The 27,534-nt window shown below is 36.0% G+C and overlaps 1 protein-coding gene across 23 annotated transcripts in view; it reads right to left on the bottom strand.

Moving 5' to 3' along the window:
* The window catches only part of kif1aa (kinesin family member 1Aa), an 84,944-nt gene that overhangs the window by 4,860 nt on the left and 52,550 nt on the right, over window positions 1–27,534 (bottom strand). For 6 of the 23 annotated variants that reach the window (XM_058779706.1, XM_058779711.1, XM_058779712.1 and 3 more), the window contains 22 exons: window positions 26,729–26,866; window positions 24,627–24,938; window positions 20,771–20,889; window positions 20,301–20,407; window positions 19,324–19,459; window positions 18,712–18,874; window positions 18,545–18,635; window positions 18,340–18,458; window positions 18,169–18,224; window positions 17,581–17,799; window positions 15,516–15,624; window positions 15,257–15,323; window positions 15,039–15,123; window positions 14,842–14,947; window positions 12,081–12,107; window positions 4,273–4,387; window positions 2,885–3,018; window positions 2,731–2,792; window positions 2,481–2,626; window positions 2,175–2,372; window positions 1,528–1,599; window positions 1,202–1,326 (listed from right to left, as the gene is read on the bottom strand). In XM_058779706.1, the coding sequence (XP_058635689.1) occupies window positions 1,202–1,326; window positions 1,528–1,599; window positions 2,175–2,372; window positions 2,481–2,626; window positions 2,731–2,792; window positions 2,885–3,018; window positions 4,273–4,387; window positions 12,081–12,107; window positions 14,842–14,947; window positions 15,039–15,123; window positions 15,257–15,323; window positions 15,516–15,624; window positions 17,581–17,799; window positions 18,169–18,224; window positions 18,340–18,458; window positions 18,545–18,635; window positions 18,712–18,874; window positions 19,324–19,459; window positions 20,301–20,407; window positions 20,771–20,889; window positions 24,627–24,938; window positions 26,729–26,866 (2,706 nt within the window). The remainder of the gene's footprint in view (window positions 1–1,201; window positions 1,327–1,527; window positions 1,600–2,174; window positions 2,373–2,480; window positions 2,627–2,730; window positions 2,793–2,884; window positions 3,019–4,272; window positions 4,388–12,080; window positions 12,108–14,841; window positions 14,948–15,038; window positions 15,124–15,256; window positions 15,324–15,515; window positions 15,625–17,580; window positions 17,800–18,168; window positions 18,225–18,339; window positions 18,459–18,544; window positions 18,636–18,711; window positions 18,875–19,323; window positions 19,460–20,300; window positions 20,408–20,770; window positions 20,890–24,626; window positions 24,939–26,728; window positions 26,867–27,534) is intronic. The other 17 variants (XM_058779717.1, XM_058779720.1, XM_058779723.1 and 14 more) reach the window with 10 other exon arrangements.

Raw genomic sequence — 27,534 nt, 5'->3', positions numbered from 1 at the left:
AGGGAATGCGCCCCCCGATCTACCTAAATGCATCTATGTTTGCTTGAATCATTTCGTGACCCAGCTTCACCTAACTTTACAGAAGAAGTGAGTATAAGGTTTTTTTGTTATGCATCTTTGCAAATCGCCTTTCATAATAATGTGCTACTTAGCAAGTTCTGCGGCTAAATACGGCTAAAGTTTACATTCTCATGAGAATGGCTTGTCACCCCACGGAAGAGAGGGGCGGAGTGAGCAGAGCTCATTCGCATTTAGAGGAACATGCACTGAAACGGGTCGCTGTGAACAGAGCTGTTTTTGACAAGATGGCACACTACCATTAATAAATTTTAATCAAAGTATGTTACAGACTTTTCATTAAGACCCTAAAGAATCATATAAACCTGTGGAAAATGGGAATCCGATGACCCCTTTAAAGGGATAGTTCACCCAAAAATGAAAGTTCTGTCATTAATTACTCACCCTCATGACGTTTCAAACCCTAAGACCTTCGTTCATCTTCGGAACACAAATATTTTTGATGAAATTTAAAAGCTTTCTGAAAAGAAAAAAAAAAAGCGCAGCGCATGCATGTTCTGCATCAGAACACCAGCTCCTGCGTCAGCAGCACCACATGCATGCATCGTGGTACACTTGCCTCAAAGACTGACACGGAAGAGAAGAAATAATTGAATAAAGTCATTATTTTTGTTTTCTTTGCACATAAAAAGTATTCTCGTAGCTTCATAACATTACGAATGAACCACTGATGTCACATGGACTATTTTAATGATGTCCTTGTTACCTTTCTGGGCCTTGAACGTGTTGCTGTTTATGCAGGGTCAGAAAGCTCTCGGATTTCATCAAAAATATCTTAATTTGTGTTCCGAAGATGAAAGATCTTACGGGTTTGGAACGACATGAGGGTGAGTAATTAATGACAGAATTTTAAATTTTGGGAGAGCTAAACCTTTAATATACAGAATCACCTATAATATAAGCCATTCACAAGCTGATTCTCAAACTAGCCTGACACATTAGCTTTATCAAAAGCATGAATTTAGGACAGGACTATCTGTTAGTCTGATCAATGGCAGACTAAGGAATGATTAGAAAACTTTTTACTGTTGTTTTTGCAATTCCATGTTTGTGTTTCAGAATCACTCTTAAAGTTTTAATTCTTTTAAAACTCTAAATTAAACAGCATTCACTAAGTACTGACCTGAGTTCAGCATTGTGGCCGTATCGTCCCTCCACCAATGAGGGGCATGTGGAGGATGGGGTAAGGGTGTTTTCAGCAAACACTGAGGCAGAGTCTTTCAAAAGAGTTACTGACATCTGGCTCAACTACAACACATCACAACAGAGAAATCAGTCATTAAACACCTTCACACAAACATTTCTATAAGTTTCTGCAGCAATAGTAAAAACGTTTTTTAAGGCTGTACTGTATATTCTCAGCAGTCTGAACTGTTAAAATCATCTTACTATATCATATGATAGCTGACAGAAGGAAAAAGTGTAAAATATTTTTAGTAGCATCTTCACCTTGCTCTCACTGGCGCTAACACACACATGGCTGTAGTCTCTGTTAAAGGTGTGGTTAAGCAAACGAAGACACTGTTGGGACAAACAGAAAAGGGAATGTTAAATTCATTGACAAGAACCTTTTTCTCATGATTTCCTGAAGTGATCACTGAATGTGAATTATTTTGAACATTACAGCAATTAATAGTATTAGATTAAATTAGATTAGAAACTATAATTACCACTTTAAAAGTGGTTTGGTGACAAAGGAGATATGAGAACAAGGTTGTAAAAGTGAATTTGAAAATTTATAAGAATATTCTATTCTATTTTTTGAATATTTCATATAATGCATACAATTAGAATAGCATATTATTCATTATTATTATTCATATTACTATTAAAATTAGATTTTTTATTAGAATAAAAATAGAATAACATTAAATAACTATTAAATAACAAAATATTGTAATAGTAAATATACTGTAAAATATATTAAATTAATATAAAATAAAAAAACAATTTTTTGCCAAAATTTAGGAAAAGTTGCGAAACATATTTTACAAAAAAAAAGAAGAAGTAATTGTGTATACTGGACGATATATTCAATTAGTATCATTTATGTATGTATAACTTTATATATAATTTCAGTTTAGTCACTGATTCACCTTTGCAGCCAGCTCCTTCTGCCTCTCGTTGGGTGTATCAGGGCCAGGGCAAGGGTTGTGGCCCAGGCCCAGGTGGGTGGATGGGGAAGAGGACTCGGTTAGATCCTCACTCCCGCAGGACAGCAGCGACTCCTGGCCCAGCAGCAGGGTGGACTCCAGCTTCTCCCTAAGGAGGAGGTAGTGTCTGGTTTTCTCCACCTAACATACAGCAGAAGGAAATGAGTTCTCAGATCCTCAGCAGAGCTGCCATGACACATTCTTGTCATTCTGTATCACGTTAAAAACCAAATAACTAGATGTTCTCACCTCCTGCAGGAGGCTCAGTTTCTCCAGCTCCCACTGATGGTCCAGGATGAGGCTGTCACTGCGGGGCCTCCAGCCAGCCAGGTTCTCCTCCCCTCGCACATATGCCACCGACGTATCCAGCACCCTCCTGCGCCGTCTTTGCATTCCTGCACATTCAGGTGTCATTTTAACAGCAGAACCCCCTAAAATCTAAATTGCCAGCATCCCATAAATCCTCAGTGAAACACACATGAGGTAACTGGTGTCTTACCTGGGCTCCCTGCATCAGCCAGGTGGCACAGACTGAGCTCATACACACCAGTTACACGGTTTCTAAACGTAAAAAAACAAATAAAAACAATATGGTAACAAATTACAAGAGCAACATTGCAAAGGACTTGTGTGGTGATATGAAGCAGCTGTACCCTTCAGATGGCCTCAAGGTGCCACTGCTGAAGAGGTTCCTGATGGAGCGAGATGCTGGGAGCTTGGCATCTCTTGAGTAGAACACCATGCATAAGTCTTTGGTTATCACTGTGGGCTGTGTGCAGTTCTCCATCTGGAAAGAGCAAACCATTGTAAGCCTTTCAATCTAAAATGGTGCTTCAAATAACCATAGCTTGTTAAAGAACAGGTGACATTTACAGTATAGAGCGCAACAGTCAGGTTCCAAAAGGGGAACTGATTTTTAATGCTATCTTATATATAATAGACCTACAATGAGCTCCATTGATGTTTATTGATGACACTGTACAGTAGATGATGTATCTGTAAAATAAGTAAATTAGCCAATTTTGTTTAAATTAAGGATTGCAAAAATGAGTACCCCTAGATTTAATTCAACAAATGTATAATATTCTAGTACTGTACTAGTGGTACTGAGTGTACAAGTTCATGACAAATTGCCTGTTTAACTCCTAAAGGATAATAATCTTCTAAGTACAAGTAATTGCTGAATTTGTTAAGTTTCAGGAGGGTGTACACTCATTTATGCTGTGCACTCAAATTATGCCAAACAAGCTCTACAGCGATCACCCAGTCACTTACCTTATATACCTAGATACTTATTGCAATGATTTCTGAAGGATCATGTAGAGTAACATTAAAACACATTAAATAGAAAACTGATTTTTTTTTTAAATTGTAATATTTCACAATATTATTATTTTTTTTTACTGTGTTTTGATCAAATTAATGCAGCCTGGGTAAGAACAAGAGACTTCATTTAAAAACATTTAGAAAATCTTACTTAAAATAAATCTTCTCCAAACTTTTAATCTTCCCCAAACATTTGAACAACAGTGCATATTTGAATATTTTCTAAGAAACTTAAAATAGATAGTTTCTATACTTAAAATCAGTCACCACTGATTACATCATTTGCAATGCTTTATTGAATGTTTCATCTGGAAATATCCTTTTATCTGATTTTAAAATACTTACTTGCTTTAAATCAAAATTTGTAATGTTTTGACTAACCTTGGAGCTGGTTTGGTTGATAACATCATAAAATTCTTTATTCAAGTTTTTTTATTTATTATTTTTTTTGTCTGTGGAAAAGTGAATAGGAAAAATACTGCACAGAACCAGGACCACTACTAAAAGTAGGCAAGCACTGTTGCACTCTATAGACTAGAGCCACAAAGTTTACTGCTATTTGTCTCTTTTTCCACATATGTACTTGATTCAACCATTACAAATGCTGTGGGCTGTTTGGTAGATTAAATTAGCTGGAACTAAATCATGTAGGTCTGTAACTCTCCCAAATGAACTTCTCATCCCCCCCTATAAATAAGTGAATGGCCTTGGTTACCTCCAGGTAAGCAGACAGAGTCATGTAGATTTTCTCTCCGTAAGGAGTGACACGGTTAAGCAGCAAAGAGTTGTGCATGGATGAATCCCAAGCAGCCTCAAAACGGTAGAATGTCCTAGATTAACGGTAGAAAATAACCTTAAAGATATCATTTCATTTATAGACCAAGGTGAATTTACATATACTCTTACATTATAATGTCATATGTTATTGTTAAATGCTATGTTAATACATAATACATATGGCCAGCTTGTTAGGCAAAGCACTTACATCTGATAAATCAGATCATATTGTATAAAGTGACATTCTAAGAACACAAAAGTGTATAAAAATGGTGACCAGGAGTGGAGACAATATAAATGGTTGCAAAAAACACTTAGCTTCATCTCTGGATATGAATACCACCACCAATGATGTGTAAATCAATGACATTTATCAATAAAAATACAAAAATCAAAGTAAAATAATGAGGGATGAAAGAAATGATCATAAGAGGAGGAAGGCAGGTACAAGGGGACACGTATACCTAGGATCAATCCCCAAGGAAATGCTTTAGGTGGAAATGAAAGAATCAATGATAGAATCGTAGGTAAGACAGCTCAGAGAAGTAAACTATACGGTCTCTGGTTGTTAGCATATAACAATTCGAGAGATGTTATTGCATCTTCTATCAACTCACATCAGCTCTGTTATGGTCTCCCAGACCTCAAATGAACTAATATTGGCCCTGAAGTTATGCTATATCATGAGAAAGTACTACATGAAAATAGTATGGGCTGCATCTTACTCATAAATTATATTCACCTTGCTGAACTTCCAGCCTACCCACCCTCGCTCTGATGAATACAGGTCATAACCTGCTGAAATGATCACAGATTAGATATTTCTGGCCCTCGGCCTGGGAAGGGTCTTAAATCTCCAAATGCCTGAGTCAGAAGTATATGAGAGGGGCTGAGCTTCTCTGAGGTATGTGATAGATTGAACTTGTGTGCTTTAGATGTTGAGTGTTAAAGTGAATGGACCGGCATGACCCAGTAGGCAGCTTAAAGGCTGTCATTCAGACATGGAGAGAGAAAAAAAAAAAGAAGTGAAAGAGGTCCTGGAAATTGATTTGTTGAAGGGATAGAGAGAAAATAATGAAACAATGTGGGAGAAACTTCAAGGGTCACTGTGGGGTTGTGATCATGGAAAGGGTCTAGAGGAGACCATCCCACTTAGTCTATTGAGGTCTTAAAAGCGATTGTTCAGACAAAAAAGAAAATTCTGTCATCATTTAAGGCTGGAATATACTACACAATGTTTGCCCCGATTTTTGCTCCAATTTGTAGACTGGACAATTTGACAATGGTTGCCAAACATCAGAGCAAGTCTGCAGATTTTGGGAAGTTAGAGTTAACAGATTTCACAGAAAATTGTGTACTGTATAATAGTATGGTATATGATGGTTTTTTAAGTCAGGTGTACGATGCCTGGCGTTTTAAAATCTGTTCGGATTTCACAAGTCATGTAGTGCATTCCAGCCTTTACTAACCCTCATGTTATTCTAAAACTGTGTGACTATCTTTTTTCTATGTTACATAGAAGACAACATTTTATTTTGGACCATATAATGGAAGACAATTCAGTGTTGTTTGGTTTCCAACATTCTTCAAAATATCTTCTTTTGGAGACACAAAAGAAATTAAGTCAGAAATTAATACAGATTTGGAATAACACGAATGTGAGTAAATGATGAAAGAAATTTAATGTCATAATCTTAAACCCAGTTACCATATCCATTTATTATGGGGAAACTGAAGAGACACTCCTAATAAGTGGTTATTTAAGGAAAGAAACCCTTGCCTATATATATATATATATATATATATATATATATATATATATATATATATATATATATATATATATATATATATATATATATATACACACACACACACAAACACACAATCATGGCCAAAAATATGGTCACCCTTGGTAAATATGATAAAAGAAGACTGTGAAGATTAATCTGCATTGTTGATCTTTTTGATCTTTTATTTAAAAAAAATTCACAAAAATCTAAAAATAAAAATTCAAAAATAATGATATTTCCCCCATTTTAAATTCTAATTATCCAATGATTAGAATTTAAAATGGGGGAAATATCATTATGAAATAAATGTTTTTCTCTAATACACATTGGCCACAATTAACGGCACCCTTTTATTCAATACTTTTTGAAACCTCCATTTGCCAGTTTAACAGCTCTAAATTTTCTCCTATCATGCCTGATGAGGTTAGAGAACATTACAAGAGATCAGACACCATTCCTTCATCCAGAATCACTCCAGACCCTTTAGATTCCCAGCTCCATGTTGGTGCTTCTTCTCTTCAGTTCACCACTCATTTTCTATAGGGTTCAGGTCAGAGGACTGGAATGGCCAGCAGAAGCTTGGTTTTGTGCTCAGTGACCCATTTTTGTGTTGTTTTTGAGGTTTGTGTTTGGATTATTGTATGGTTGGAAGATCCAAACATGGCCCAATATAAGATTTCTTACAGAGTAATTTCATATGGATAATGGGATATGGATAAATGGATAATTTCATGTTCATAATCACCCTGGAGTGCTCAAAATTGTGAATATGAATGGGAATATACTTCAGAGATATCTAACTCATAAGAATTTCTAGGGGTGCCAATAATTGTGTCCAACGTGTATTTGAGGATAACATTTCATAATGATATTTCCCCCCATTTTAAATTCTTATTATCCAATGAATGGTTAGATTTTTGAGAATTTTTTAAATAAAAGATCAAAAGGATTCACAATGCAAATTAATTTTCACAGCCTTCTATGATCATATTTACCAAGGGTGCCAATAATTCTGACCACTACTGTATATATGTATATATATATATATATATATATATATATATATATATATATATATATATATATCAGGGCACAAACACAAACCTTCTCATATAAATCACATTTAGAGGACACTCAACCAAACCATTTCTGATGCTATTGTTCAATTAAACAACCACATAAATCAAGCTTAGCATACCAAGCAACATGAGGGATTGTGAGGATAATTTCCACCTCCCATTTACACATGATAAAAGAGATTTCCTGTTTTTTTAACTTCCCTTTCAATATTTCTTTCCCTTAAATTTCTTATATCAGCCAATCCAAACTATAACTCATGTTCTTGGCAAAATATACAGCGAGACATTTCTTTCTCAGTTTATTGGTTCTGCTTGCATAGAGGACCTAAATAATATTGAAGAATTGCTCATTGCACAGGGGTAAGAAAGCAAGCATGCTACCAATGAGGTAATGCTTGCATGGATTGTCGAGCTGCTGAACTCTGCCACCCAGGCTGCTGGAAATTAAAACGGGAGAGACACTGCAGTTCTGTACTCGACTCTCCTGCAAACTCTTAGGAACTACATTGGAGGTTGTTGGGTGCCAATACCAGTTAGCAAGGAGACAAGTACTAAGAATAATATGAATGCTTTAAGGAGTCTTCTTACCTTCCCAATTTTTTTATTGCTTTCAATTTGTTAGGTTCTTTGTGTCCACAAAAAGTCAAATTACGAAAAAGTAATTTATACTGTTGTAAAAATGCTAACTGTAACTTGATTTAACAGTAACTTTCCTTGCCACATTTGTTAAATAAATACATATTTTAATATTGCATTACATGTAATTTTACTGTAAAATACATTTTAAATACTGCCACACTTTTTGGAAGTAAAATCTATGAATTACCATATATAGTTCAAATAGTAAACATTAAAAAGTCCCTGTGTGAAAAATCATGCATTTAATTTAAATAGCTTTGTTTCTTCTTATATTTGTTGTACATAATATAATGTAGAGTATTTTGCGTTACATTTTCTGTTATTTAGTTAATGTTTATTGCATTATTTTAGTGCCGTGTGTTACCCTGATGGTGTTTTGTCTTTGTTTGTATGACCCTGTGCACAACAGGACTCTAAACCGGTTCAAGGAACGAAAACGAAAACCAAATTTTGACTGGAACAGAACCAGAACCAGAAATGAAATCAAATTTTATAGTTCCGAACAGAATCGAAAATTTGAAATGGCCATTAACTGGTTAATAACGTTATTTTATTGTTCCATTTAATATTTGAAATTTGCTGTCAACCAATCAGGAATTCAAGTAGTACAGACTATGCAAATGTGATGCTGACACACAAGTGAAATGCCCGCGCTCAGCTGTGAACTCTTCATAGGTAAGTACTAGCAATGACAATGCACCGGCCTTAGAGTTTATCCAAGGAGAGTGTAAGATGGATTCAACAGATCTTACGCACCTGCAGTGCTTCTATGAACGGAGAAAACAGGATAAAACTATAGGCTTACATAAAAAGGAATATATATGCCTAAACACTAAATATATTTCACTTAAATCACTGACAGATTAACGAAACGAAAGATATGAAAGAAAAATGTGCTGAGTTAGGCTTACGGTTCATTGTGACAAGTTCCAAAGTTCTTGGAAAGGAAAAGGAGACGGCAGAAAGTAGTTTTCTTTATTTTCCAAAAGCTTTACAGTTTTATTTGTTTTGCAAAAGCTTGACAGTTTTGAATGATGTCTTGCATCTGTATAACTAACCAGCCATATGGCCATATCGCGCCGGCGCCTCATGTGCACATAGACACAACATATTTTTGCGACATTGCAGCCTGTTCATTATTATAAATACAGTTAAAGAAACGTATAAAAAGTTACAGTGCTCTGTTGTCCAATCTGTTGCGTTCAGTGTGACCACCGCCTCACTGTGCTGATATAGCCGATGTGAAGGATGATGTTTTATGTCGATGAAAGTACAAAGCCTATAATAAATAATCTTTTACCATCCAGATACGTCGCGAATATGGAAACATTTGGATTCGCGCCGAATGAGAGAGGTAGGCATCAGTTTCACCTTAAATTAATTTGTTTTTGGATTGACGTTTTTATAGCCTATGGCTACCCTGATAGCACACGTACATCTAGGAGACGTCTATTTGACATCTGCAAGACGTATTTTTTAGAGTGTTTGCTCATCTGCAATACGTCTATTGGACATCTCCTTTTAAATGTCAAATAGACGTCTATTAGATGTCTTTAAGATGTTTATGATTTAAAATGTATGCAAAACTGACATCTGAAAGACGTCTGTCAGAGGTTTGTAGACAGCAGATGCTTTCCAGATCAAGAGATCTTTAACAGACATCTTGCAGACGTACGTGTGCTATCTATAGCCTTAAGTTTAGAGGATTTGTTGTGGAGAGAAATAACTGTGTTTATAATGTTTGTAAACATTTTGATTGACCAGCATTTTAGCCTACATCATTTCTGAACGTAATAGCCTAATAAAATGCGACGCGACTTAGCCTATATTTTTTTCCCCTTAAAACACAATTTTATACAAGTAGCATTTTTTTAACAATGCAGCAAACATTTTTAAATATCTTTAAAAAAAATACTTTAATGTCTTTAAAGCATTAATAGATTTTTTCTTTTGTTTAGCAGACTACATTTAGGCAAATCTAGAAAAAATTATGCTGTATTGGCTGTGACTAAGCGCAGCAGGTTAAGATACCATCTCTTCCTGTTTTTTCTTTCTTTTTCTTTTTGTGTAAAGAAAACGCTGTAGTTTATTATTATTATTATTATTATTATAGGCAAAGACAATTAAAAAAAATAATGTTATTAACCATTATTTTTTTCGACTCGAACCGGTTTCAGAACGGTAATAATAGGCTCCAAAGGAACGCAGGAACAGAAACGTTAAAATATTGATTCTGCTCGGAGTGAACCGATTGATTTAAAAAAAATAATAAAATTTGTTTTCAAGCCCTGGTGCACAATATTAAATATATGAATACACTGAATAAACAAGTATTGGCTATGTCTTATGAACAACCCATTTATGAAGAACTCTGATTCATCATGTGGTATTTTTATTGTTCCACCTGTGGTGGTTATTAGTACATTTTAAAGTACAAAGCTTTTGGTAATTCAAATAGATTTGTACACTTACATTATGTCACTTAATAAAATATACATCTGTAAAAGTTGTAAAATATACAGGCACCAATATGCCATCCTGTAATACTGGAAACATTGCCACAGTATTTTTTACAGGGAATTTCTGGCAACCACAGCTGTCAGTTTTTATAGTAAACTTAACAGGATATTTTTTTGTTTATAGATCAAACATATATGAAAAACTGTGGTTTTGCAATAACAGTTAGAAAAGGGTGTTGAAATGAATGTATGATAAATAAAATTCTCAGTGTGATCTGTAATTGCCGTGGTAAACTAAACAGTCCTGGCAACACAACAAGAAAAACAGATCTGGATAATAACAATGCTCTCATACCCCTCTGTGCCAATACACTACCCTTATATTTACAAACAAGCAGCTAATTCCTGGAGTTATAGTTGTCCTGATTCGATAATTACAATCTGCAGAACAAGCAGCTTTTAGAAATGTTTGCTCATAGTCATTCAGGCAACACAACGTTGTAAATCTCTTAAGAAACACTGCCCCCTAGTGGTAAAAAGAACAGCTAATCATGAGCAGAGAATGTCAGCAGAGACTAACTGTCAATAAACATGACTAAACACATTTTTTCGTATGAGATCGTAAATCTCAGTAGACTAATGTAACACTAATTTTGTTCAGAGATTCATGATTAATACCAAAGTTAGCGGAGCAAGCCCTCCCACCCATAAACAACACAGCCTCTCACAGTGTGTGGTCTGGCCCACAGTTATCGCCCCACACAGGCAAAGTTGTGTTTTACGGTGTTGCTTTGACATTTGTGATGGAACTTGATCTGGTTGCAGAAAAGTTTAACTGAAACCATAAATTTTGAATTAAGAGATGTCATCTAATTTATTGAGCAAGAGCAATAAATTTATGTGGGGCTGATTGTGTGTGGTAGAGTGACTCTAATCCTTATAGTTTAAACTGGAAGAATGTGTGACTGATGAATAAGTGACTGACATAGAATGCACATTTATTTATCAAGTTGTTTAAAAATGGATTCATTTTCATGTTTCAAATTTGTTTTCAAAATGTCCAGTTTGATTATGCAAATGTTAAGGAGATATTTATTCACATTCTATCATTTAGCAAACATTATGGGAACCTTTGAATGTTCTCTGAACATTCTGAAACAAGTAGGCTAGTAATATTTAAAAAAAAAAAAAAAAAAAAGAAAAGTTTTTGAGAAAAGTTCCATGAACCTTTTTTGTAACCTTTTTAGAACATTATTAAAGACCAGATAACTTTAAACAAACATTCTATTAACATTACTGAAAGAACATTTGTTCATAACTTTAAGAATACCTTGCCAGAACGTTAGCCAAAGTTCTAAATACATTCCCTGTTAGCTGGAAAGGTGACTATGATCTCTACCACACCTCCTGCAAATGATTTAGCCAAAACGCAGCCCATACAAAAGCCAAGCCATGCAATCCAGTCACCTACTGTAGAGGTGCCAAAAATGTAAAAAACATACAATACAGAACAGAAGCTTCACACACAAAAGCATTTCCATGGGAGCCAGAGTTAAATTCTCTCACATTTTCAGAAACAGTAGGAGGGAAGGAAAAAATAAATAGGCAAACCAACAAGAACGCAGAAAGAGCAATATTTAAGAGCCAAAAAATGATGCAAAGAACGATGGAGGTTGATTGGACAGATGGCCATATAAATAAAAGGATGAAAAATACATATTCTGTGTGTGTGTGTGTGTGTGTCTTATGAGAGGAAAGGACTTAAAGGTAATATACCTAGGCATGTCCGAATCAAGAAATTGTCTGGAAAAACACAAAACAACATTCTGTTAGTGGACTAGATAAATATCAGAAAAGCTTGTGTGGAGGCCCAGCAGCTTGTTTCCAATTATTTGACTTGTTGTTTGAATATAATGTGGTTGTTAAGGCCTCTGCACAACTCTCCTGTCACATATTTGTCCTTGTTCCTTTGCATTGGTGCATGAATCCAGCTCTGATACATGGTTTTATAGGTAGTGTGGACTATCTAGGTAAATCTAGAATTGTGGTTAAATCACAGGAGAGGAGGTCACTGCTGCTTGAAACAGAAGGTTCGAAACCGTTTTGTTTCAGTGGGTTTCCGGTGGACAAATCTGATAATATATCCAAAGGATTCTGACTTTATTTCATGTTTGCAAAGTCTGGATGCTGATATATGATGCCCATCTAAGGTAAAGTCCTAGTAATGCATTGCAGATGACAAAATGCTTTGTTTGGCTACTAGCATAACACAACATGAGAAAAGTGGCCTTTTGTTTGCAGTAACTATCACGATGAGAGAATGTTAATGATGGATCCGATTAGTAAAGTGTTAATAAATTAGCTTCTAGTGATTTTAAATGGTGAACATTCTTCTGAAATATGTCTTCACATGCAGATCAGTGATGGTGACTAGCAGAGATGCCAAGAACTCAATCCACTGTGTGGTTCAGTGAGCGGTTAGTTGAGTCTGAGCAATGGAGTGTGGACAGAGCGAATGGAATGAACAGATGAGAATGGACACAAATGCAGACCAGCATCAGATGGGAAGACTTGCACAGCCAGCAAGGAGGTGAACTAGAGAACCATTTCCCTGCCTTTCTGAAAATAGTGAATTAATATTTTCAGATCGTTGGATCAATTAAGTGTGACCTCCTTCATCAAGGCTAATAAAACCACATTGTGTCTTACGTGCAGTGTTTCATAAAACAGAAAAAGAGCAGCTGCATGGTTAGTCCGCCAATCAAGTGATGCGTTAAAAACATCCTGACCCCCTGTGGTTATGTCATGCGGCAATGTCTCCGCAATGATTAAATGCAATCCTACAGTTGTGAAAGAGGTGTGTTGAGATATTTTAAGCATTTATCAAGGCTTATTCTATCTGTGTACCATCACTCTCAGAAATAAAGGTACCTACGCCTTTCAAAAGGTACACCTTAAAGGTACATACCTAAAGTGTGCATATTAGTTTCTAAAATGTACAAAAGTGTACCTTTTGAAAAAGCACTGCCTCAGTGACAGATTTTGTAAGTTTTTTTCTGAGAGTGTATAAATCAGTGTAAGAGTTAAATGAGAGTCAATTTTTTGGAAGCAAAATCTGTTGAGATTCGTTTTTGCACAGAATAAGTTGTTGTTCGGAGCTACGACCACAGCTAGCCAAATGCTAACCATTTAGTTTTCAGTAACCTACAATCTCACTATCAACCTTTTAGATAGAAAATTGATAATCTAAGAAAAAAAAGTGTAAATCTAAAAAAATAACAGCAGCTGTTCAGGTTAGGTTTTTATATAATGTCCAACACTGATCCTGTAATGACAAGAGCTAAAATAAAAGCTAATGAAACCTACTTCATGTAATATGTCAAATTAAAACAGTTTAATTACGCTATCAGTAGTTTATTTACACTACTATTAAAAAATGCATATATATATATATTTTTTTTTTTTAACAAGGATGCATCAATTTTAACAGCAAAGACATATCTAATGTCATAAAATATTTCTCTTTCAAATAAATGCTGTTCTTTTAAACTACCCTAGAAAAAAAACTTAACATGGTTTCATTTAAGAAATGTTTCTTAAGCACCAAATCAGCATATTAGAATGATTTTTGAAGGAACATGTGACACTGAAGACTGAAGTAATGGCCACTGAAAATTCAGCTTTGACATATATTAATAAATTACAATATTATTCCACAATGTTTGTTTTGATCAAATAATTCAGCCTTGTTAAGCATAAGAGACATCTTTAAAAAAACATTTTTCGCATAGACCCTTCTGAATAGTACTTTTGAACGGTAGTGTAGTTTTAAGATCCCCTGACCTCTTGTTTTGACTTCTTTTGGGGTTCTTTTTGGCTCCCTCTTAACTGGAAGATCAGACTCTCCCAAATCCCATGTAATGTGCACCCTCTTGTGAATCCTAAAAGCCTCAATATGGCAATACTAGGATGTGCCAGTTGTCAGCCACCACAAGCATGCAGCGAGTTATGGTATGTTTGTGCAACGGAACATAAAATGTGAATATACTTCTTGTCTTTATCTAAGGCTGGCACTGTGGCTGTGCTGTTTGATTCTGAATCACTCCTTTGAGACAGGCCTTTAAGAGCTGTTTTGAAGGTTTGGTTCACTGACTCATTGCTATTTGGCAAAAACTCATCGCTTTAAAGTTGTGCAGAGAACTGTTTGTCACAGGCTTGGCTCCAGCTCTCAGATCACGAGCCAAGGCTGAGGAGAGAGTCGTATTAAGTACAGCAATCACTAAAATGGAGACCTGGTTTTAAAAAGAGTGTAGTGGGAAACAGCCAAAGTGAAGAAAATCTGCTACTGAGTGTGGAGAAAAAAGGCTTCATGACAGAAGAATAAAACTCCCTTATGGAAGTGTTCTTGAATATAAAATGACATGCATATATTTCAAGATGTCTTGTGTTTAGTGTTAAAGTCACATGAGAATTTGTAAACTGCCAAACTGGTCTTCTGATGTCTTGAGTGACATACTTATTAAGGTTGGGAACGTACCTGTCATCTTGTGTGGGTCGGATGTATCCTGCAGACAGTATGTTGAGAGAGAGAATATTGGGGTCGATGATTGTCTCATCTGCTTCAGGCGCGTTCCGGATGCGCCCTGTCAAACACAAAATACGTCACATTTGTAGAATATCATCAAATTTCACTCTGGTTTACGCATAAGCTTTTAATTTTGAGCCCGAACTCACCTACAACCAGCTCTCGCACTTCCTTCCACTCAATATCTTGTCCTGACTCATGTACTATGGTGACTGTGACTCTCCTTTGGATGCCCTGTTACGTAAATGTTGAATTATTTTATTTTATTACATAATAATTTTGTACTCTAATGTTAAAACAAAAAACAGTAGGGGACAAGGGAAAGGTAAATGGACAGAAAAGAAAAAAAAAGAAAAAAAAAGAATACCTGATGTAACATGAATGTGCCATGGCAGGGCATGCCTATCCGGTGGTCCACTACGGCTGGGATATAGCTGGAAGGGAGAGATGTGTCGAATACAATAACCAGCACTGTCATCTTTCTTAGACATTACTGTTTTCATATAAGGTACCATATGACAAATTTATTCAACCACCTTTACAAGCCCCAGTAATCGATTTTACAATCTATTCTACTCAGACGACAATTTCAAGTGAAAAGGTCAACAGTTATACAAGACACTTACTCTCCATTGGCCTCTAGCTCACAGATTTCAAAGAAGACCATCAGGTCATATTTACAGTGGCACGGTCCTGCCGTGGGTCGTGTGAGAGCTGTCAGTTTAGTGGCAGGTACTAAGCAGAAAAGACAGAGCGAGAAAGAGAGTCATATCAATATTGAGTTAATCGTAGACCAAAGGATATAATAATTCAATGGCAGATGAGAGGGATACTAGAATTCCACAGGAGAGAGGAAGATATGGATCACAGTATAAGAGGAGAAATAGAACATAGTTAAAGAGGAGCAGGAGTGGGAGATCAGGGGTCCGAAGTAAAAGCACACTGCTGTTAAGGTGAATAAAATCATGTGAATTACAGTGATCCCTGAACGTCTGCTCATGCCGAGCAGAATCATTACAGGAATAGTTCACCACATATAAAAAGTTTCTTCCCTTCTGAAGAATATTCTGGCCACTTTTTTTTCCATGTAATGTAAATGAACAAGGACTAGGGCTGTCAAACACCAAAATGACAAAAAAGCACCATAAAGGTAGTACTGTATCAAGAAAGTTATTCATGTGACTCATGCGCTATTTTATAAGTCTTCTGAATTCATATGATAGCTATATATTGAGTCAGTGAGTTAAAACAGAAAACCAGATTTGTTTGGTTTATAAACAAATCATTCAGATTTTGCCAACTAGACACAATATATAAAATTAATTGAAAGAAATCAAACTTCTCTACTTCTTTCATGTGCTTCCATGAACAAGATGTCAAGATACTGCAGCTTCAGAAGTTGTTTTTTTTTTTTTGAGTGCGTGTGCACTTTTTTTGGAGTTATCTGACAGTCCCAGTCCACATTAATTTACGATATATGAATAAAAAAATGATCAAAACCTTTTATGAAGGTGAGTAAATTATGACAGAATATTCAACTGAGGATGAATTATTCCTTTAACTCACACTTAACTAATATCCTTATAAATAATTGTTATAAATGCTTTTTTTTTTTCATTTTTGTCTCTTTTTGTAAGACAAACCAGTGAATAATGACGAATATCCCACAGAGGTTTAGGGACCACTGTATCATCAAGCACAGTTTCAAGTGACAGAACAACCAGTTTTACTCATGCACTGATACATTCTTATTCCAGTACTATTCATCAGTTTATTTCTGGTGAATGATGCCCGAGAAAAAGGCTAGAATTGTCCATCTGCTTGATGAGGTTTGTATGGAGAGGCTGAGGGAGAGAAAAAGACAGACACCCACACACAGCATTAACAGGCCGAAACACAGTCCCTGGAACAAAGCGTCCTTCAGTCTGTCAGTGCAGAGAGTTTGTGCGACTCCCAGTGAAATGGGGAAAATGAGTGGACACTTTGTCTAAACATCACCTATTTTTCGATTTAAAACATTCCAAGAAAATGTCCAAGTATATTTTGGAAAAAGTAATTTACAATTACGGTCAAAAGTTCTTCCAGATTGTCTCTTATGCTTACCCAAGGCTGTATTTATTTGATAATACTGATATAATTTAAGTAACTCTTTTCTATTTTAATATATTTTAAAATGTAATTTGGGACGACAAAGCTGAATTTTCAGCAGCCATTACTCCAGTCTTCAGTGTAATGTGATCCTTCAGAAATTATTCTAATATGCTGATTTGGTGATCAAGAAATATTTCTTTTCAATGTTAAAAATAGTTGTGCTGCTTAATATTTTTAAGAAAACTGAGATACATTTCCATTCAAAAGTTCTGGGTAAGTATTGAAAAAAGGAAAAAAAACATATCAAGGACACATTAAATTGATCAAAAGTGACAATAAATACATTTGTAATATTACTAAAGATGTCTATTTCAAATAAATGATGTGCCTTTGAGTTTTCTATTCATCAAAAAAATCCTGAAAAAAGTACTACTGTTTCCATACAAATATTAAGCACACAAACATTTCCTAATGATACGAAGAAATGTTTCTTAATCACCAAATTGAGTATATTATATTATATTATACATGCATTAGACAGACCAGAGGTTCAGTTTCAGGGACATCCTTTGGCCTTAGGCACTCAGAACCTTTACAGACCCGGCTTCTGCGCTTTTATTACTGAACAGATAGACAAGGGCGGGGCCGGCAGTCTGGCTTGCTCCTCCCCCTCAAGGAGGTAGGAAACAGCCACGCCTGCTGCATTGAGGGCGTGGCTTGACAGAGAGTCCACCAGAGTCCCATTGAAGACCTCTGGCAGCAGGTAGCGAATCAGCTCCAGGTTCTTCTCCCGATCAGGAGGGGTGTCGTTATCTGCGGCTACACCCACCACCAACAACATAAAGACTGTGACATGGGCACATGGACCCCAAAAAGCAACATAAAACAGGCAACACAAAGGACGAAGCCAAGAATATGTGCTAAACAGTTTCAGCCTCAATGTAATTTGGCAGGAGACATTAAAGGGGTCATCAGATGCAAAATTCAGTTTGAACATAAATGTGTGTTGGCTTGGCAGTGTGTGTACACAACCACCATATAGTGATAAGAATGCCCCCATCTGATGTCCCCTTTAAAAAAACAAATAGCATTTTTTTTTTAAAAACATCCAGTGGCCTATGAAGTGAAAAGGAGGGGCTTCTATGTTAATGGTCATAAAAAATGGTCATTAATATTCATTGCCCTCACCTGGTTTGGAAAGAGGCATGACTCTTGGGAACTGTCGTCTGCATGGGCGCAACGGGCTGAAAAAAAAAAAGAAAGATCTGGCTGTCATTTCAGTATATTTGATGGATAAATCCAGACATTTGTAGCATGTATTAATCAGAGTTGGAAATAATAAATATAGCCTGGATCTACCTAATGAGATCTTTGCAGAGCGGAGGGAAAGGCTGCTTCTGGTAATGTCCAAACACTTCAAACACGATTGGCTGAGTCTTTATGTACTCTATAAAAGACTTAGTCACTTCCACGGCAATCTGGAAAGTCAGAGAAACAAGTGTTTTACCCTCAGTCTAATAAAATCAGTGTGACGTGGTGCTGTGTGTTTTAGTGTAAAGCATACATTTTGCACATGATAGAAGCCAAGTGGTGGACCACGTCCAGTGTTCTTCAACGGCTCTGTGGAAAACGCTTCGTCGTGCCTGTGAATAAAACTACAAACGAGAAGTTTAATGAAAGTAAAATGTCCGCTAGTGGAAACAGACTTCAGAACAGAACAGAGGCACTTACTTGAACTGGCAGAATATGTCTGCGTATTCTGCGGATATGCTTGATGCCTGCAGCACAGTAACTCTGAATGTAAAGACTTCTCCAATCCTCAAGTGATCCAGAGCGCCGTCCAGTATGCCATCAAGTCCAGTTTTGACAGGGCTGTCCAGTTCCTCTGGGTTAGCTGTGAAAAGCACATGAAAGAAAAGATGTCAAGTCAAAGAAATATGAAAACTCCATGGGACAGCTGAAGCTGGCATATAGACGCAGACTACAGTATCACAAACATATGTTGTGTTTTTTGCTTACTCAGACTACCATTAATACTTTTATTCAGCAAAAATGTATTAAATTGATCAAAAGAGGCAACAAAGACAATAATGTTACAAAATATTTTTTTTGAATAAATGCTGTTCTTTCTATTCAAAAACATTTATCATGGTTTCCAAAAAAATACTAAGCTGTAAAATGTTTTTAAATGTGATAATTGTTTTTAATAAGAAGCTAAATTACTGTTTTACTGTGTTTTTGGTCAAATAATTGTAGCCTTGGTGAGCATAAAATACATTTAAAAAATACCAATCCCAAACACAATTTTCATTTAATATGTCCAGAATGTTCAATGTTTCTTACCTGTACAGGTATTATTGTTGACCTCATCCGCTGATAGTCCCATCTCTGCATTTTGGCCCTCACCCTCCACAATTCGCAGCTCTTCCTGAGAGACAGCAGCACGTGAAAGACCAGAAGGACAGGACTCTGACTGGAACTGCTCAACAGGAAATAGAAACACTTGAAGTAAGACAAGATCAGCATAGCTCATCACAAGTGTACGTTCTTATGGTTCTCACACGTTTGACCTATCAATTTACATGTTTTTTCCATGACTTTACTATAATTTAAGAATTTTGAGAGAAAAAATAGTTTTATTGAAAATTCACTCACATTTCAAGACAAAAAAAAATTAACTAGCATAACTAAAAAAGTTCATATTGGCTATACAAATTTCGGACACTTTATATTAGGTGGCCTTAACTACTATGTACTTACATCAAAAATAAGTACAATGTACTTATTGTGGTCATATTGTATTGCAAACCACTTTAAGGACAGGTTTGGTGGTATGGGTAGGTTTAAGGGTGGGTTAAGGTGTGAGGGATTGGTCAACAGTGTAACTATAAATGTAATTACAGAAATCAATTACAGATGTAACTACATATAGGTATTTTTAAAAATATAAGTACAATGTAAAAACATGTATGTACACAATAAGTGCATTGTGTCAAATGATTAATTTAAATGTAAGTACATAGTAGTTAAGGCCACCTAATATAAAGTGGGACCCAAATTTCCATTACTTTTTAACATTTCATTCATTTCAGTTACTTCAATTACTGGAAATAACACTTTTAAATGCTCTGATGTTTCCAGGTTTGTTTTGTTCTCAGCATCTTCAAAATGCTACTATCAAAGTAGTCAACCAGCTTGACAAGAAAGACCATTAAAGCCAGTAAAATGCAGCCTGAATTAGCATTGAAATTTAAGCTGGTCTTTTCAGCTTGGTCTACCCTTTCTGTGAAATTGCTTCATTATAAGTGTTAAAATGTTACCTTCTCAAACTGCTGGTCTTCAAAAGAAATCTTGGCAGTGCCTGACTGTCGGACACCAGAGCCATAGTCTGGTGCCTCTTCATCGGCTGGAGGAAAAACCAGAGCACCTTCACATCACTTCCTCAAGAAGTCACACACAGTTTGCCCTTCATACTGTACACACATATCCCTCTGGTCTAAACACATCCTGTAACACCAAATAAAATCTGTTCCCTTAAACTAAAGATGCATCTACCAATATTAAAGTTTTTTTTAAATTACTGAATATTTAAAAGTGCATGCTAATTTCCCCTGATTTTACATTTACATTACTACTGTCATCATTTAACTTGAAATTAATCTTTAAAAACACCATTAATTTAAAATGATTCAACATTTTGATACTAGACAATAAAATGATACATTGTCCCAAATATATGTCCCTCTACTCACCAGTAGGTTCTGCAAGATACTTGCAGTCCTAATCTTACCTGATATTGCCTGCACTGCTACTCTGAGGAAACCTTTGACCTCTCCCTTCTCATTGACGATGGCAACCCGATGGACCAAGGGCACAGGATAGAGCAGATTACTCAAATACACAAATGCCCTAAAGGAGAGAAGGAAGAAGAAAATGTGTGTCCAAGGGATCGACTGTACAGCAAACAGGACAGACACAACACTGAGCAACATACAGACACAAGCAGGCACTGCTGTGGCCCTGAACATGATTATTCCTCACAAATCAGGGTACATGATATAAAACAGAAGGTGTGAGTATTTTTAAGATTTTGGGTAAGTTTAAGGAGCATGGGATTGAAGTGCAGAAAAGAAAAGAAATCTGAGACCACATTGAAAATTGAGGATTACTTTTCATTTAAAACTACAAAATAAAGAAAGGTTAAGGATTTTGAAAAATGTAATGTACACTACAGCTCTAAAGTTGTTGTTGTTGTTGTTTTTTTCTTGAAAGAAATTAATATTTGTATTCAGCAAAGAAGAAGACACCAAATCAGCATATTAGAATGATTTCTGAAGGATCACGTGACACTGCAGACTGGAGTGAAGTCTGTTGAAAATTCAGCTTTGCCATCTCAAGAAAAAATTACATTTTAAAATACATTATATAAATAGAAAACAGTTATTTTAAATGAAAACATTTTTTAAACCTATTTTAGATCAAATAAATGCAGCTTTTGGTGAGCATACGTTCTTTCAAAAACAAAATATCTTCCCGACCCCAACCTTTGAACGATAAAAAAAAAATAGAAATAAAAAAAGAAATACTTAAGATTCCATACTATTTCTACTGCAGGTCACAGAATAAAAGTAGCTTCCACAAACAAAACTTTCTGAAAATTGCTCAACTCACCCTTTCACTCAAATTGTAGTACTGATAACATTATTTGTATAAAATGTACAACTTTGCCTAGTGGTCTCAATGTTGTAAAAAAAAATAAAAAAAATATTCCAAAAAGTTGTTTCAACTTAAAATAATTTGTTACCAAGCTGACTTAAAATTTAAGGGACATCTGGAATATTTTAGTTGAATAAACTAAAAATTTTAAGTCAGCGGGGTAACAAATTATTTTAAGTTGAAACAACTATTTTTTTTACAGTGTAGGACTTCACTATGTGTCAAATGTACAGACTATATGAAACAGCTTTTGTGGTTAAATATGTTTTTGAGTGAATGATTGGGGTATTTGGATAATCTATACATCCTTGATCAGAACCAGAAATAGGACTGTTTAAAACCCAAAGACCCTAACTTTGGTTCTACCGTCAAGGACTACATTGCCCATCCTCCACGTGTAGACACTGAATGATACGGCAGTGCTGAACAAAAAAGGGGGTTTGGTGAGGTACAAAAAAGCATGCTTGTGACAAAAAAGGTGAACGAGGTGACATAAAATGTAATAGTACTGGACACTGTGAGCATGAACAGACAATGCCATTAGCAAATACCAAAAAAATAAAGGTAAATAAGATACTGCAAAAAAGCGGCCATACTGTCACAATTGTGCAGTGCATTGCACAAGCGCAACTTAAAAGAGTGAGCCAATTCATCAAAGGTTTCCATGTAAAATCTCACAAAAAAGGTTGAAATACTGCATATGATCTCACATGCCTAGAAGAGAGACAGCTGTGCTAGAAACCAGCTCTTTCATCTTGAGATATGTGAACTCTCGTAGTTAACCAAGCGGCTGAATTACGGGAACCAATTAGTAAGTCATTAGATGAATAGCTATTTTCTCATTCATCAGACATTCATGCCATGTAACGAAAATCTGGTCTTGTTTGTTTCTGCGGTACACAAAACAAACAGCTAATATGAGTGTTTGGCGATAGCACTTCAAAGCTGACGGACCCCTTTGAAGAAGTGATGCGGTGCATGTAAAGCTGGGACACAGACCTTGGCGTGATGCGAGGGCCATAGCTACGCTGGGTGGTGCCGCTGACATCCAGCCAATTCTGATTTCAATTATCACAATCATTTGGCCGAAATGAAACCCAGAAGCTCAAGGTGTGTGTCTGCAGCGATCAGATGAAAGTCAAATGTATGATAATGGGAGAAGACGGGGTAAAGTCCAGACATGCTGACTAAAATCCAGGAATTCTTCCCATAGGAAAGACAAATCACATCTTTTTAACATCATAAAGGTTTCTCCTACAGCAATGAGATGGAAATCAAGTGGAGACTTTCTACTCAGATTTTTCTTCAGACCAAAGACCCTTATGTCTCCTTAAGAGATTTCAACAACGTCACAAACAGATTTGCCACAAGGGTCATTGACAAATAGTAGGCGCCAAGAAAATGTTGTTTAAAACACATGTGCTCTCAATTCTTAGAAATGTATTAATATTGTTTCCACAAGAGGACATATGATGTAACCATCAAATAAAAAGTGTACACATCTTAATAATTATTGAAAAGTATTTTTGAACAAACATCATGAATTATTAATTCATAAATATATTTTTGTGTGTGTGTGTGTCGCATTACATAACAACCTGAACCGACCCATTACAACCTAAAATAACTTTACCTTGTCATAAATCATTTAACATTTTAATAGACTTTTTAACCCTGACACAAAGCCATGAGGGTCTGCAGGGGTCCCCTCTATGGCCCTGTCCCAAATGACAGCCTAAACCCTCATGGTCTTCCTCTGAGTCCACACTTTCGTGACGTAATGCCGCTTTGACTGCCGGGTAGAAGTCTGCTGCGAAGCTCGCCCCAGTGCAGGCTCGGCAGAAGTGCGTATCGAGGGCGCATTCGCCAAAATGATGAATGTGACACCCTACGGCAGGGGTGCCCAACCCTGTTCCTGGAAATCTACCTTCCTGCAGAGTTCAGCTCCAACCCTGATCAAACACAACTGAACCAACTAATTAGGATCTGAAAGAGCACTTGATAATTAAAGACAGTTGTGTTTGATCAGGGTTGGAACTGAACTCTGCAGGAAGGTAGATCTCCAGGAACAGGGTTGGGCACCCCTGCCCTACGGTCTCGTGGACTTAACGGACACGTGCACGTGACGGCCAATGTAAGTCCGCAAGACCGAAAGTGCACATGAAGTGTTCCATTTGGGACAGGGCCTATATCTTATTTCCTGTTTTATTTCTGCATATTGATCACACCACATGACATTAATTTGACGAAAAATGTTTTTTCAAATATTTGTAATAATTAAAAAAAAAAAAAAAAAAGATTCATTGTTTTTAATGAATAATAATATAATAATAAATATGATGCCAAGCTACAATGGATTTGACTTGATTTTTCAAATGTGTATTTAGAATATTATTTTATTTTTTAGATTTTCTTTTTCGGAGTGCTTCATTTTTTGTACATTTGTACCAATGTGACATTTGTCACATCATAAACCCAAACGCCAAGATCTCTGTATAATTTGCACTAAATAAATAAATACTGTAAATAAAAAAAATCTCAAATTGACCATTGTCTCTTGTCCTTTTATTTCACAGCTCTATACTAGGTCAATAACATTTCTATTTACTTTTATACTTCTTTATTTAAAAGCTCACTCAGAAGAGATGTACAGATTTTATTCATTCTAAACTATCATCCTATTTGCATATGTCTAACATATACCTTTTTCAGTTATGTGTTTGTGTATGAACGTAAGCGTTATCATTATGTAAGCAAAGTGTTTCATGTTTAAGTGTACATATTGTATATACATTACACTGTATACACATTACAGTTTGTGTGAGTGCTGTGCAATACCCAGTTTAAAAAAGGAACTGTTGTACAACAACCCAGTCTCAGTGTGAAAGAGCTAGTTTCCTTTCCCAGCATGCTCCTGAAACCTCACCAACCTTCCCACTACACTGAACAACGGTGAGCGATCGTAAAACGGGTCCTCAGCTTTGCCGGAGCTTCTGCAGAGCTCTCCCTCATCATCATCATCATCATCATCCTCCTCCCCCTCCTCCTCTTCCTCAAAATCCGAGCATGGGTCATCCGATAAGAAATCATCGTCCAAGTCATCCAACTCTGTCCCCACCCTGTTGTCAGACCACGACTGGACCAGCTCAGTGATTTCAGAGGTTGATGTGGGCTCAGAGGGGGTGGGGGAGGAGTTAGGGTCGCTCGCTTGCTCACTAAGGCATGTGGAGAAAAGGGGGTTTCTGGTGTAGCCAAAGACACGGGAGCCCAGTTAGTATGAGGGGCCATCTGTCTTTTTAATTGTTTCTGTTCGCAAGTGGGTAAGTAAACTCTTTCAATAGGCCAATAGCTGGGTCATGGGCATACAACACATACACAACCCAAAAAAAAAACACTCATCAGTAATGTGAACAGCAGCCTGTAACAGGATTCCATTATGTTTGTCCAATATTACACTACCTTTCAAAAGTTTGGCTTTTTAAAAGAAATTCATACTTTTTATTCAAGTGACAGTTTGATGAAAAGAGACAGTAAAGACATTTGTAATATCACTAAATATTTCTATTTTCAAATAAATTCTGTTCTTTTGAACTCTGTATTTATCAAACAATCCTAACAAATATGGCACAACTGCTTTTAAAATTGATAATAATTAGAAATTTCTGAAAGATCCTGTGACATTAAAGACTGGAGTAATGTAAAAATGAAATTAAGAGAATATTTCACTGTTTTTGATCAAATCAATTCTGGCTTGGTGAGACATTGCAACAAACGTACCAAACCCAAACTTTTAAATGAGAGTGTATATAGGCATAGTTCAACCAAAATGTAAAAACTGTCAACTTTCTCAAATAATATCATCATCATGTCGTTCCAAATCTGTTTTCTTTTCGGATACTTAGAAAATATGAAATATATCAGCCAATATGTTCAATATAATGAAAGTGAATAAGAATGGGGACTGTCAAGCTCCACAAAAACACCATAAAAGTAAAGGCAGTTCGGTCACGATAAGTCTTCTGACATCATAAAATGGCTTTGTGTGAGGAACAGATCAAAATCTCGACCAAAAAAGTTATTTATTGAAAAGGTTCACTCACACACACCCGAGCTCTCCTTGGTGTATTCAAGAGAGAAGAAGTGATGTCTGGTTCGTGATGCATATCTTTTCAATGAATCGGTTGATGTAGTTCACAAAACCAGTCTAAATGATAATGACTCCCCTAAGCTACTGATTCAGAGAAATATTATCAGTGAATAACCATTCAAAATCTGTTTGTCACGCAGAGCTATCATACATCTTGGAGATATGGTTCCAGTTTGCACTTACTGTAATTGCATGGAAAAGAGCAAAGTACATAATTAAAAAAAAAATCTCTCTTTTCGAGATCCACGGAAGAAAGAAGCCATTCGGTTTTGGAACAACATAAGGGTGATTAAATGAGGACAGAATTTTCATTTTTGTGTGAACTACTCTTTAAAGATATAGTAAAGGCAAGATTAACAGTAAGTCATAGAGCTCTGAAGTAGACAGGGTAATGGGAAGCGTGTGACCTAATTTGAAAGTGCATGGAAAATCGATTTCATGCTCTTCTGAATAAAGCAGCATCAAAAATCTTGCACTCTTAAAAAGTGTGTGGGCAAGAACGCTGGACTTATTCCTCAGAGGAATTAGCAAAATTACATATATCCTGTAGAGATCAGCTTTAACCATAGCTTATTACATTTTCATTACATGTGTATTACATTACATATTATTGCATTTTCTCGTTCCAGCAGTTTTTCAGGCTTGCAAAATGCTCTGCTATTACAATTACAAAAACACAATGAGAATTGCTCATTTTGTTCTGCATAACAGATGTGAATTCACTTTCAATGGGCCATTCAAATGAAACATAGTTTGAGGAGAAATCCGACAGGATTTGTTGATCATGTGGTTTTTATCTGACAGTAGTCAGAGAGTGCAGGGGCATTCTGTACTAAACACCAGCGGGTCTGTCTAGCCATGCTCTGATGTAACCTTACAACTCACCTTCCAACCAGACGGAACCAGGGAAACCGGTCGTAGAACGGATCACCTCCAGTCAGCACACTGTCACAGTCTTCAAGAGCATTGCCAGGCACCTCAGCAGCACGATCATACATCTCTCTCATCAGATCCAGCCTCTGCCTGCAGGGGGCAGCATTACACATCATTTGTAATGTAAATACTGGCTATACTATGAAAGCCATGACTCAAAGTGTAGCTGGGTTTTTCTTCAACCATGAGCATTTTGTGTCTCAAAACTCGATTTTTAGTACAAGTAACATATTTTATTGTTGTTGTCCTGAAATAATATGGCTTCATTATTTTTTGCTACTTTTCGAACACCTTTTATGTACCTTTTATGGTTTTACTCAAATCTTAGACTTTGAATCCTAAAATATGTGATTACATGATTCAAATAATGATTATTATATTTGTAAAACTATCAAAATAAAACAAAACATGAAATACCAAACGATTTCAGTAATTACTATGTGAAAATACTTTATAAACATGTATAACAACGCAAAATATGACTGTCGCTCAGTTTTTGTGTTATTTCCACCACAACAAAGAATAAAATTGTAAATGTAGTGGGTACCAAAGAGTCAAACGTGTCTGTAAAGAGCAGACTGAGATGAAATATGAGACATATGAAAAATCTAAATGGGCCATTGGGCCAGGATACTTAAAATGCTAACTATAAAATTAGCTTTAGCAAAACAGAGGTGTCTGCCATTTTATTCAAAAATTTTTAAACTGTTTAAAACATCAAATAAACCAGTAATTTCGAAATGTTGTGGAAATATCAT

This window comes from Onychostoma macrolepis, chromosome 06 (genome assembly GCF_012432095.1).
Source record: "Onychostoma macrolepis isolate SWU-2019 chromosome 06, ASM1243209v1, whole genome shotgun sequence".
Classification (NCBI taxonomy): Eukaryota; Metazoa; Chordata; class Actinopteri; order Cypriniformes; family Cyprinidae; genus Onychostoma; species Onychostoma macrolepis.
This window is presented reverse-complemented; position numbering and strand designations above follow the sequence as displayed.